This window comes from Hakea prostrata, chromosome 11, assembly GCF_041222555.1.
Source record: "Hakea prostrata isolate BN-2017 chromosome 11, UWA_Hpros_2, whole genome shotgun sequence".
NCBI lineage: Eukaryota > Viridiplantae > Streptophyta > Magnoliopsida > Proteales > Proteaceae > Hakea > Hakea prostrata.
In genome coordinates, this window is record NC_142610.1 from 25,802,720 (window position 1) to 25,816,088 (window position 13,369).

The 13,369-nt window shown below is 36.8% G+C and overlaps 1 protein-coding gene across 1 annotated transcript; it reads right to left on the reverse strand.

The window, feature by feature from the left end:
* Positions 1 to 926: 926 nt before the first annotated feature.
* SOS4 (pfkB-like carbohydrate kinase family protein) lies at positions 927 to 13,120 on the reverse strand. Its single transcript, XM_089139837.1, has 12 exons — positions 12,841 to 13,120; positions 12,502 to 12,595; positions 12,228 to 12,332; positions 9,844 to 9,927; positions 8,853 to 8,926; positions 7,510 to 7,574; positions 6,867 to 6,930; positions 5,120 to 5,185; positions 4,527 to 4,583; positions 4,264 to 4,308; positions 4,108 to 4,161; positions 927 to 1,492 (listed from the first exon to the last, which is right to left on the reverse strand). Exons 1-12 carry the CDS (start codon positions 12,916 to 12,918, stop codon positions 1,352 to 1,354), a joined length of 927 nt encoding a protein of 308 aa, XP_088995963.1. The 5' UTR covers positions 12,919 to 13,120; the 3' UTR covers positions 927 to 1,351.
* Positions 13,121 to 13,369: the final 249 nt, after the last annotated feature.

Sequence of the window (13,369 nt, forward strand, 5' to 3'; positions counted from 1 at the left end):
TGAGTGTAGACCTTGGCTAGGTTCAGTGCAAGGAACCAATATAATAAACAAAACAAAGAATTAAGCACTTGGAAAAGCATCAAAGGCCCTAAATTTCTCTGGTTCATATCAATCCTTCAATAAATGAAATGAGGAGATTCTTCAGTTCAAACTGATCTTCATCAAGTTGTGTTTATGAAACCTCCTCATTTGCTGTATTTAGGATTATGCAGGTATATATCATGATTAATCATCTTCTAAATTCTGGGAATGTTGCTTTGATTTCTTCCTCTAATTATGTGAGTATATGACCGATATAAGACTCCACTTGCTAGATATTACAGAGGTCAGTGAACACCATGCCGAATCCCTCTACCATTTCCTTCTCTTCCACTTTGGCTAATATGAGTTCACCTGGTACTAGCAGCTGATATGATTTTTATTTCTTAGAAACTACTTTTATTTTTACTTCTGTAATTTCCAGTAATGTGATCATCTTAATCAGATTCATTTAGGGCTGTTTGGACGAATCCGAGTTTCAACGGATCAGACAAAAAACCCGTGGTGAAAACCGACGAACAGACACCACACAAAAACGGAGAAGGGAAGGGGTGAAACGAGTTTCAAAAGCATACATTGTACTCCAAAACCGCGTCAAATAGTTTTTAAGAGTCCACAACCCCAACCAAACATTTAATTAAATTAGACCCGGATTTGAAATCTATAGTTTGAAATCTCGACATCATGTAACCAAGGCCCTCAGCCGAGCCGGGTTCGAATGAGTTTATGGTTATCTATGTGATATATGTTAATTTATAATGAGATTTTCTCTCTGTGTGATTGAGCTGAGAGATGTACAAGACCAATTGCAGAAATGGTGAAATAAATATAATCTTTTAAAAAAAAAGGAAGTAAAAATTAGTAATTTCATTTTCCAAGGTAAAGTACAATGAAGGGTCAGAGAGATTTAATTTAGAAAATTTCTGGTATCTAATATTATCTGTGATTCTACAGAAGCAAACTTGAAAGAAGAGGACAATCACCATCTCGAATAAGTAAAGCAAGATAGATTTATTAAATATCACCATTCCATTTGTTTGGGAATATTGAATCATTGAATAATTCTCTGCAAGCTTACTTTGCTCACCATGACTTTTTAAGGATGAAACTTTGTATAGCTTGTCTTGTACAACTTCATGGGAGTTAGGGGGAAAAGTAAAATTCAAGGAATGGTTAAAACTCTATATTTTCCTATATAAATTTTCACGTGGTCCTTTCAAGGAGATGAGACAAGAATTACTAGGAAGTAGAATTATCCAGAGTTCAGAACTCAACCTTTGGATGAATGTGCAGAGGAAAAATAATGCACCTCTCAAGTATACTTTTCTGCTTTATAGTTGACTTGGGGATTGCGAATGTCTTCCTGGCTTTGAATTAGTCTGATCTCTAGGCTACTTGATTGAGGATCGAATCCTGCACTTCTATAATCGCTTACTGTCCTGTGCAACAATGCCTGCACAAATAAGTAACAATTATTAAAGTGTCAGCACTCTTCTTAGAAGATTATCAAACAGAGCAACAATGTTTCCAGAACCAAAAATGGAAGTTAACCATGGCCATTTCTACTTATGGTAAGATTCAGCTTAAAGGCTATTCTGATGATGGTGTGTTTGGATTGAAAGTGTAGAAAAAAAGGAGAAGGTGAAGTGGCACGAACTGTAGCTCACTAGATTTTTTGAACACATTACATAATTCCAAAAACCAGGACTGGAAAAGGAAGATTGGATTTTGTGAAAATCCAAGTCTGGGTCTGTGAAAATTGAACTACGATTTAGTAGGTATAAATGTGTGTCAGTAGTAGAGTTTAAATCTGACAAAGAGAGGTGGACTTTGGCATTTGAAATAAAGAACTAAGGAAACAGAACAAAATTATAGATCCTTCTCAAACAAGCAATTCCTCACCATAAGAATATTTCAAAGTGAGGATTAAGGGGACAGAAAGTTCACAATCTGCTTACATGGTTTTCTCAACTCATTCAAAGATTAATTGGAACCTCAGGGCTAGGATTTTTGTTCAGCCAGGTTTCACTTAGCAGCAGGCAGGATTGAAGTTTCGGTATTAGGATTAGAAATACACACAAAGATAAAATGGGGGGGGGGGGGGAGGGAGATTCAAGCATCGAACAAGGTGGAGGTCCTTTATCCTAGGGAGAGCACTACTGCTACCTAATGTAGGTACTAGAAATACACACAAGGATAAAATGGGGGGAGAGAGAGATTCAAGCATCGAACAAGGTGGAGATCCTTTATCCTAGGGAGAGCACTACGGCTACCTAATGTAGGTACTTCCACTGTTCTACCCTCTGTTCTGGAGAGAGAGATTACAAGCATCAAACAAGGTGGAGGTCATTTATCCCAGGGAGAGCAATACTGCTACCTAATGAGGCACTTCCACTGTTCTAGTCCTCTGCCCTGGCATGGCCACATGTTATAAATTTTCATAAATATCTATAACATCATCTGTCTTGATAAGCAATGTTTATCTATGACATTTTGGGACCCAAGTACTCAAAATGTCTTCATCTAGTAAGCTGTAAAAATAGTTCTTCCATCCTTCAGTGATATCCACATCCCCTATACAGCCTCATCTTTACTTTTATACAACATGGTTGAAGTCTCAACTTTTCCTTTCCTAAAGATAGCTTTTCTCATTCCTTTGTGCTCAAATGTTATAGAGATCATCATATTTCTGCACCATTGCTTTTCTCTAAACCTTCTTAGCTTCATTATGAGTATGTACCTCTCCAGTCCTCTATATCCTTAGGGTATGCCATGTCTAGAACTCACCTTCTTAGCCTGACTTGTCTACTTAAACCTCATCAACCAACATCCAAGGCTCTCTAGATAAACGATGTAGGATAAATTTTAATAACCTTCTTTATAAGAGCAAGCACTTTCCTAATGCAAATAATGCCACTGTTTGATGATTGAGCATTATGAGACAAATCTAAAACTACTACTTTTGTGGTTAGGCTCTCCACTTTTGTAACCTTTTCCTAAGATAACAACCTACTTCTAATTAAAAACAAATCTATTTGGTTACTACAATGCAATGCTCACTTTTTAAGTTAACTGAAGGACTAGCTTCCTTTTCCAAGCACACATCTACTATGGATAAATCATAAGCCACAGCCAAATCTGAAACTAAATTCCCCTCCAAATTCCTCACTCCAAAACCATATCTACCATGTACTCTTTCATAACCTCTATGGTCACTTCCAACATGTCCATTTAGTTCCCCTCCTATAATATCTTTTTCTCCTGGACTAAAACTTCACACTAATCCATCCATGAGCTTCCCAGAATTATATCTTACTATTTCATCCAAAATCCAACTTGGGGTGTGTAAGCGCCAGTTGTATTGACATGCTTGATGGATATAAACCTTCACCAAATATTTTAATGCCCACGTCAGTTGTAGATCTTTATTGAATACTATGCCCACACCACATCTATTACCTTCATACCCCGTATAGCAGAATTTAAAGCCATCCAACTCACTAGCATTTTTACCATTCCACTTGCTATCTTGAATACAAGCTATGTTAATCCTTGTCCTTACAGCATGATAGCATCTATCAATTTGTAAACGTGGCTTGTTGTGCTTTGGCCCTTCTGTGGGCTTTCATCAAGGCGCTTTTGCGTAGGCCCAAGTCTTCATTTTTAGGATTTTGATGGTTCATGTAGGCCTGGGTCTTTCATTCGGGCCCTATTGGGGCACCCTTTGGGCCAATGCGTAGTTGCTTGGGCTTTCTTAACGTGCTTAGCCATTAATGATCCCATGTTCCAAGATGCAAATTTAATAATTTACCAAAAAGATGCTAATTTAATCATGAATTCTTTACCAGCACCCATCTGTGGTGCAAGAACCCATTTTGCATCAATTCTAGAACCATATATTTTGGACATTTAGCTAGGGACCTAGGGCATCCTCCAAAAGCAACAGGCTACACATGCTACACTTTGACCTGTTACGGTGAACACTGAGAAAGGGGATTCTCTATTTCCAAACTTATAACAGCATGGATATACTTCAGAATATAAATCAAGAAGCAGCAGAAGACATACCTGCAAACTAGATACTGCAAGCTCTGATGCTCTATCAAGGTTGTCTGGATGTTTCTGAAAAGCCAAAAACAAGAATTTGAACCAGGATATTTCACTACCAAAAAAAAAGTCTTGTCACATGGATTGAGGCTGGTAAGAAAATATGAGAAGCCTTACATTGCTCCATCCCAGTAATAGTGCAGTCATTAGATCCCCAGTGCCCTACAATGATATCCACTACATATGTTAGTTGAAACAAACTGGCATTTCAGGGGGGAACACAAACAAAGGAGCAACTTCTAGTCCAAATAATTCTTCCTACAGCAAGGAGACTATTAGCTAATCCCAGACCAGACATGAAAGTGCTAGTCATACAAACAAATAAAGTAGGATTTTAGGCGCAAAAAAAAAAAAAAAAAAAAAAATCATAAACAACATACCGTAAAATATGCAGGAATTTTGGGTATCACAATCTTGAATTGCTCGACAGGTTGACCCTGCAATAATCATGTAGTGAATGATAACTTATAGGCAATCATTGATGATGGATACTTCTTCTGTTTCGTGTATAAGACAGCAATTTATTTGCCTCTAAGATCGGACATGGCTTTTGATGAAAAGACACAAGAAACCTCATGCTTATTTCTAAGATCACAACTGTCCAGTAACACAAGAAATTAAGTACGTACAATTTTGGCCTGAAAGTATATAATGAGGATAAACATGATGACAACCCCCTTCCATCTCCCCCCCCCCAAAACCCCAACCCCCAACCAAAAAAAGAAAAAAAGAGAGGAAAATACTCATATAAAGACATAAGGGTTGCACTTGGCTGGATAAATATTAAATAATGAATATCAGATAAATTCCCACTGTTTATCATTACCTCAATTTTCAAGTTTGTTTCAGAGTTTCAATATTCAAATTTATGAAGTCTAGCATCTAAGGAGGTTCTCCTTGTGATTCTTCTCTAACAGGTTCCAAGGGTAGGTCAAAACTGACAAACATTAGCTCATTTCTTATGAGAGTATACCTCATCTTTTTTGTGACTTCCAATGAGAAGCAGACTTTCACCAATATGTACACTTGTTATTACAACCTGAAAATTTAAAACTTAAAAAAATAAGAATACAAATTAAGTAGAATAAAAAAGAGAAGCAATCAAGTTTTTAGAATTTCATCTGCGACACCCAAAATAAGTTACATACGACACAGCTGTTAAAGCAAAATTATTATTCTTCCTAGTATGCATGATAATCAGATTCCTTTGTCTAGAAAAAATGTTCCCAAGCAAGGTCAGCTGTGGTAATTTGCTATCTTCATCAGGGACAAGTTGGCATACAATATTCTGTTATTCTCAGAGAATGAAAAAGTGAAAGGGAGGAGGAATGTTGACAGCAACTCATTCTGTAACTAACTTAAAATAATGCTTCAATAAAAACAAAAATCAGGGCGCATCCAACTCAACTCTTGCAGCCTAAAAGGATGCTAACATCAGCCTGAACATATAACATGTAAATTTTACGTGGAAGAACATCCTTCTACAAGGATATCAATAGTAGTTGGTCTCAGGGATAGAAACTGTTAAAATGAGGTTGGTTGGACTAGGACATAAGTAGGTATTTATTGGTTGAAACAACTGAAATTTTCGAAACATTGGTCAAAGCTACTGGGATTTTCAAAATATTGTCAAAACTTGTCAAAACCTGGGACTTTTAAAATTATGCATGGTTTCATCTGAATTTATTGGAAAACCGAGATTTGACCGAAATTTTGGTCCATCTTGGTCAAAAACCTAAACCATGGTCAGGCTGTATAACAAGGACAAATGTCCTGTTGTTTTTTGTCATTATCCATGTACCGAAGAGCAGATTTCTCAGATGATAAATATTCCCAGTATCCACTAGGTGCCAAGGCAGCTTGTGACCTCATGTCTCATGAGTTCCAGAAGCAGGACATGAAGGAAAGGTACCTAGAACATGGAAAATGTACCTGAAACATGATGCTTTGGTGCTATGACAACTGGGCCAGACAATGTATTTTATTCCTTTTGTAAGATAAAATAAATAAAGTGAAATAAAAATACAAGAGACAGAGAGAGCCTCTGAGAGGAACGACATATGTACATGTTTTTGTTATAAAATTCTCTATACATCTGAAGACAAAAGTGTAGAACTTCAAGGGGAAGAAACAAATCTTCTCTTGATATAACTTAAAGTAGTGATTCATGTAATGAACTATGTAAGGGATTACATCATCAAGAAATCACAATTAGCAAATTAAAGAGTTTAATTTTATGGCATGCTTGTGAATACCAACAGGTTGAACAAGGTTAAAATAATCAAAAAGGAAATAGCAGATGGAAACAGTTCAATTTTTTAAGCCCAGTAATCAGGACCAAGCGTGATTCAAAAAGCTAGAGCACTACCTATAAGGTTGTAATTAATGGTAATATGATAAACAACCAGACCCAATGATCTTCAACCGTCCTATGGCTTTTAAAAAGAAAACAAAAAAAGGATGTAAATATCAATGAAAAGTTCAAAAAATAATCCGAAGAAGTAGCTGTAACCTACAAGTGTTTCTCTTTTATTATTTTACTAATTCTAGAAACTAATTGGCATACAATAGGGAAACAGCCTCTCTGCAAAGTGGGGCTAAGGCAGTGTACATTATGTCCCTCCCCAGTCCTAGAAGTGGTGGGAGCTTCATGTGGTAGGTACTCTTTTTCAAAACCTTTTCGCATTAAAAAATAGCAGGATTGATCTGCATAACCTGACCTTTGAAGGTCCCGCAGCATGAAGAATGTTACAAGCCTCCAAACCATCTCTTTCTGAAGTAATCCTGTACATATACAACTCTACTGTTAAAAGGCACAAGCACAAGCACAATACAAAAGAATATCTTGTGCAAGAGCTAGCTTAGATCAAATTCAATAGTGAAAACTGTTATTTGCTTCTAGGAGTTTCAAAAACTCTAGGAACAGTCATTGATGTATTTTGAAAAAATTAGTTAACAAGGGAAGGCTCTTGGTGCTAACCAGATGGAACATTAAAATCCATGATATGCATAACTGAAATGCATAAGGGGCCAGAAAAAATAAACTAAAAACATGCATCGCAACTATATCACAATCCAGCAACAACCAACCTTTATTGTTGCACCAAGGCCCAACCTCCCCAGACCTCCCCCCCCCCCACACCCATGTACAAAATTTTTATACTCAATCAGATGCTTATAAGTTCTAGCAAGTAACAATACACTTAACTCCAGCTAGTTAGAAATGAAGACCAAGTGGAGGATAAGCAGTACAATAATAACTAAATTCTAAAGGAAAATGGCAAAAAATAAATAAATAAAACAAAATCCAACTTTGCTTGGGCAGAATGAGAAAAATATAATATAAGCACTTGGCAATAGTACCTCAATCCTGTCAACAGTTCTGCTTCAAATTGGTTAGGGGTCAACATTGAAGCCACAGGAACAACCTGAAAATGCTAGAAGTGTTACAAATTGGTCCACCATAAAACCAATATCAACCATGATAACTCAATTCTGTATAGAATTTTCTAAAGCATCAGTTTTTAACTGCTGGGAAATCATCCATGTCCATAAATCAATGCCTCAAGCAACCACTTCAACCTCTCAAATGGTATTTTTTGAAAAATCCAATAAAAATAAAATAAAATAAAAGCACACTTTTTGATAATTGTTTATGATGTTACAATAAATTTATATCAATGTGCTCAACCTTCAGTCTCAATAAATTAATGGGACCAATCTGAATGTTTCAGAATGTGTGGATAGCAAACCCATTGACTGGTCAACAACCAAAATGGCTTCAGAATGCTACATTCGTTTTGGTCTTCATCAAACCAGTCACAAGGACTGTGGGCCCACAGGCCCATAGGATGGGAGGGGGGAGGCGTAGAGGGATGGAGGTTCGAACACAAAATCTGAATGTTTATGATGTTACAATAAACTCATATCAAGGCCAACCCAGCCAAAAATTAATGGGACCAATCTGAATGTTTCAGAATGTGTGGATAGCAAACCCATTGACTGGTCAACAACCAAAATGGCTTCAGAATGCTACATTCGTTTTGGTCTTCATCAAACCAGTCACAAGGACTGTGGGCCCACAGGCCCATAGGATGGGAGGGGGGGAGGAGGCGTAGAGGGATGGAGGTTCAAACACAAAATCTCCTTGGTCTTATTGCCTCTACATAGAAGGTTGCCACCACTGCAGGAGAAGCACATCCACCAGAATGCTACATTGACAATCTCCCGAAAATGCCAATCAGGTATAATTGGTTAGAAACTAATAAAAATGCTTAGTCTTGTAGTGTGTCGTGAAAAACAAAGTTAAGCTTCAGAGTAGATGAGCTTTCAGATATTGATGAAACTTTTTGTGAAAGAGTCAGGCAGAGGCTGGTCTAGATCTACAGTAAAACCATCAATGCATAAAGAAACAAGATATTTTTCCATCTAAGAAGGCCATGCACAGTTCATGTGGCTCCCACCACTGCGGAGTCTAGGGAGAATCATAATATATTCAGCTTTACCCTCTCTTTTGCAAAGAGCCCGTTCCCAGACTTCAACCAGTGTTCACTTGGTCACAAATGGAGCATCCTTAACCATAAACCAAGGACCACCCTCTATATATTGCAATCCCATGCTATGAATAATTCATCAAGAATGATAGAACAATAGCAATGACAAAAACAGCAAGATGCAAAAGAGAAAGAGGAAAAGAAAACACTCACCCTCTCTCGATAAACAGATACCAGCTCTTGAGGAATGTAAAGCTTCCCTTCATCACCCATCACTGGATCACACACTATAAATGAAACCCCTTCTTCAGCCATGAGATTAAAACTTTTGCACTTACATCATTAACTCTTTTGTATCTTTGACTATCTTTTCAATTGTTAGTTAGAAGCTTAGAGCTAGCTACGCTAACCAAAACCAAAATGAGAAAGCAGATATAATTTAGTTATAAATGCAGTTGTGTGATTAAAACAAGGCAGAGTATACATACAGTTATGTTCTCAGTGTTTTTTAGAATAAAAGAAAAGGAGCAGAAGATGTCACAGGCTAGAATTGGATTTCCTACCTGTGAGCCCCACTTAGGTCGTTTTTGGATTTGGGTTTTATGTCAATAAGTAGGGTAAAATATAAATATTATAAGTTTATGAATATAATAGGACTAGACAAGAAGAGAATATGATCAAGGTAGGGAATTTTTTTTTTTTTTGGGGGGGGGGGGGATGGTGGTGGTTTGAGGTGGATTTACTAAGTGATGAAAACAAAACTTTGTTACAAACAAAAAGGGTAATAATATTGGGAAAAGAACTTAAAAGGCCATCAACTATTAAGTGGAAGTGAAGTACAAGCCCACACAGATACCAATGCAAGCATACCATCTACCGCTCATGGAAAGTTTATTATTTATTTTGAATGTAGATACTATACTTTCACATTCTCACTTATCACTCCTTGGTCACATCAATAAATAAATTGCCAGAGTATATCATTCCACAAACGTTCCACACTGAAAGAGTGCTAAGGCTTAGGCAATGTTGCAATGCATTCCTAAGCCAGGGCCCAAAAAATGAATTAAATTTTTTTCCATTTATTGTTTGTAGAAATGATCCTTCAGGAATCTAGATTACCAATTGAAAACCTATAACATTTTTAAGTAGGGCAATACTACAAAATTTCTCAATGAAAAAAAGGATGACTAAATGTACTTACCATATGTGAGTTTTGGGTTGACTGAACGCAGTTTATTAACAACTCGCAATACAGTCTCCAGAAAAGAAACTGAACCAATATAACCTGCAAAACCCCCAGCCATAATTAGGACAAGAAATGGAAATAGAGCTGCCAAAAAAATGATGATGTAACATCAGTTACACTTTTCACAAAAAAGAATATCATATAATACAGAATTGCAAAGACCCACACATAAGTCTCTAAAATACAACAACAACAACAACAACAACAATAAGCCTTGTCCCAACTAAATGGGGTCGGCTACATGGATTCTTGCCTTCCAAACAATTTTGTTTGAGGCCATGCTAGATACAAGGCCTAAGCTATGCATATCCTTTCTCACCACCTCTCTTAAGGTTATCTTAGGTCTACCCCCTAGCTCTTCTAGTCCCTTCAATATGGATTATATCACTTCTCCGTACAGGGGAATTTATAGGTCTCCATTGAACGTGGCCATGCCACCTCAAATGACTTTCTTGAAGTTTATCACTTATGGGAGCAACTCCCAAACCAACTCTAATATGATCATTCATTATCTTAGCCTTCCTAGTTTTGCCACTCATCTACCTTAGCATTCTCATTTCTGCTACACTAAGTTTATCTATATGAATCTTTTTAACAACCCAACACTCTACACTGTACATCATAGTTGGTCGAACAACGGTCCTATAAAATTTTCCTTTAAGCTTTAATGGAATATGTCGATCACACAATACCCCAGATGCACCCATTCACTTCATCCACCCTATTTTAATTCTTTGGGAAACATCATCCTTTATATCACCTTTTTTATTTATGATTGAACCTAGGTATCTAAAACAATCACTCTGAGGAATTTCCTTATCATCAAATATCACCACCTCATCGTCTGCCTGATCACACTAAAATTACAAACTAGATATTTTGTCTCCGTTCTACTTAGTTTAAAGCCTCTTGATTACAAAACTGCTCTCCATGATTCTTATTTGGTAATACTCCCAACTTCAGTCTCATCAACCAACAAAATATCATCCGCAAAAAGCATACACCAGAGGACCTCATCTTGAATATCTTTAGTTAATTCATCAATTACAAATGCAAATAGATATGGGATTAAAGTTGATCCTTGATTTAACCCAACTATAATTGAGAATTCATTACTTTGTCCCCCCACTGTTCTTATACTTGTCACCAACCCATCATACATATCATTAACTATGTCTACATATTTACTTGTAACACTTCTTTTTTCTAGTACTTGTCAAATTGACGCTCTAGGAACTCTATCATTCTGCACAAAAGTCTCTAGAATAATGAATGGAATTGTAGCCACATAAGCCATATTTAAAATATTCACACTCCAAAAAGTGTTTCAAAAATACCTAGCTTTACACCTATGCTTAAGAACACACCAGACACTAAACAATCCAAGGAAAATAAAACATTAATAGAGTTAGAGAAAGTGGAAAAGCCTTGGCACAATGGTTAAGTTGTTGTATAACAGTCTCCCTTGTGAAGCAGGGGATACCCAGCATACCTTTATCCCCTCCTAAATTCTGCAGTATAGGGAGCCTCATGCAGTGGAGGGGAGTGGACATTTTGAAAAGCTGCTACTGGGAAGCTATAACTTAATATATTATAAGTATTGGCGAGGCCTATGACTAATAATGGTATAGTAATCATATATTCATGAATACTGTTTTCAGCACAGAATGTATATGAAAAATCACGTTAAGGCAACTGTTGATTCACATCATGCCAAAGTGTTAAAAATCGCACCATTCATAGAATAATGAAAATAGAGGGCACTAAAACAAAGAATTATGACAAAGTATTGCAAGTATAGGTACAAAGACAATAGATTATCAATGTACAACAGCTTAGTAGCAGGTTGGCAAGTCAAATTGAAGAATAAAATAATATGATAAGTATTTTCATGCACAGACTGACTGGGGATCACCAGGACCCAAGGAAAATATTGTAACCTCTAGAAAGCATAAGAAATGAGTTAAAGAAAACAATTGGCATGACTGAAAAAAGCATCTCATATTCACAAAATCACTAATCAACTATTCCATATTTTCATGCTAACAATTAATAAAGTTTGCATCAAATTGATCTTTCATGGAAGGAAAATAATAGACAAAACAGAAAACAGCATACCCTGTTTTCTTTTCTGTTCTAAATTGACAACACAAGGGCCTAAAAGTACAGAATGAAGAAAGAATCACGGTTGCCCTCAATCAGAGCAAGCAATATGACAAGTAACAAGCGTTCTGCTTCTCCCTGTGTTGCATCTATTCTAATAACTGTTTGCAGATCAATTCAAATATAACAGCTAACTTGACCAACTATCAAAAATGCCCCAAAGCAATAAAATTTACCTGTCAGCAAATGAGTGTAGAACAATAGATCATTAGCTTCGAGACCTTCAACTAAATCCCACAGCTGTTGGCCATTCAGCACTTGTCCTTTAAACGTTGGGTAACCTGCAAAAAAAAAAAAAAAAGACTTTTTAATTAGACCATGACCTGCAATACATCCGAGAGAGGATTTCATGCAGTCATGAACTTGTAGAGGTCAACAGATAAGCCCGCACCGTATATAAAGCCTCTTAGTAGCAAGACTGGTGGAATGAAGTGATATAAAGCAGCTTGCCTGTGTGATTAGAGAACTGTACTGAGTTGATTGGATCCACATCGTAGCCCAGCAATTGCAGAGGAAACACAGCTGATTTGTTACCAACATACCCCTAACAGGAACACCCAATCATTATTCATATCAATAACATACATAAAATGGTAAGGAGGAAAGCTGATTAAAAAAAAAAAAAGATGAAAGATTCAAAATTAATTATCCAAGGAAGAAAAACAAAACAGCAATGATTTAAGGGATGAAAAAAGTGTTCTTCGATGAAATCAATCATGTTCAAATAGTAAAAAAAAACATAAAGAGGCAGGAAAGAGAAGGATCGTAGTGAATAGAGAAGATTTATACCTGAACTGTATGAGACTGAATGCTGAGAACGCGACCCGTTCCCGACGGCAGAGCGAGAGAAAGGATCGGTGGCGACATTGACGATTCCTTTTTCGCCCGACGAACAATGAATACCAACAGTCACGATTCACAATCTATTGACGACAGTTCAATCGGAAAAAAGGAACTGGACGAAGCGTGTTAGAACAACCTATTTCTTATGAAATTAACGAAATGGTATGATTTTTTCCGATGGCGGCGCTGGCCCTACCTGGATTCCTTCCCCCCTGGATGGAGGACGACGACCGTGGAAGAAATTTTATTTAGTTTCGAGTTTCCACTTTCCAATGCGGCTGCTGTGGCGTCCAATTCCACCATACGATACGGTATGATACCAACCGATATGTATCCATTTTCAATTCAACTGATACGATTTATATCAATATTTCTCTCCATTTGATTGTATTAAAGCTTACCGGCCAATACGATACAATATTTGATACAAAGTCTGACCGTTAAGATGCTTGATATTGATACTTTAAAAAGCTTG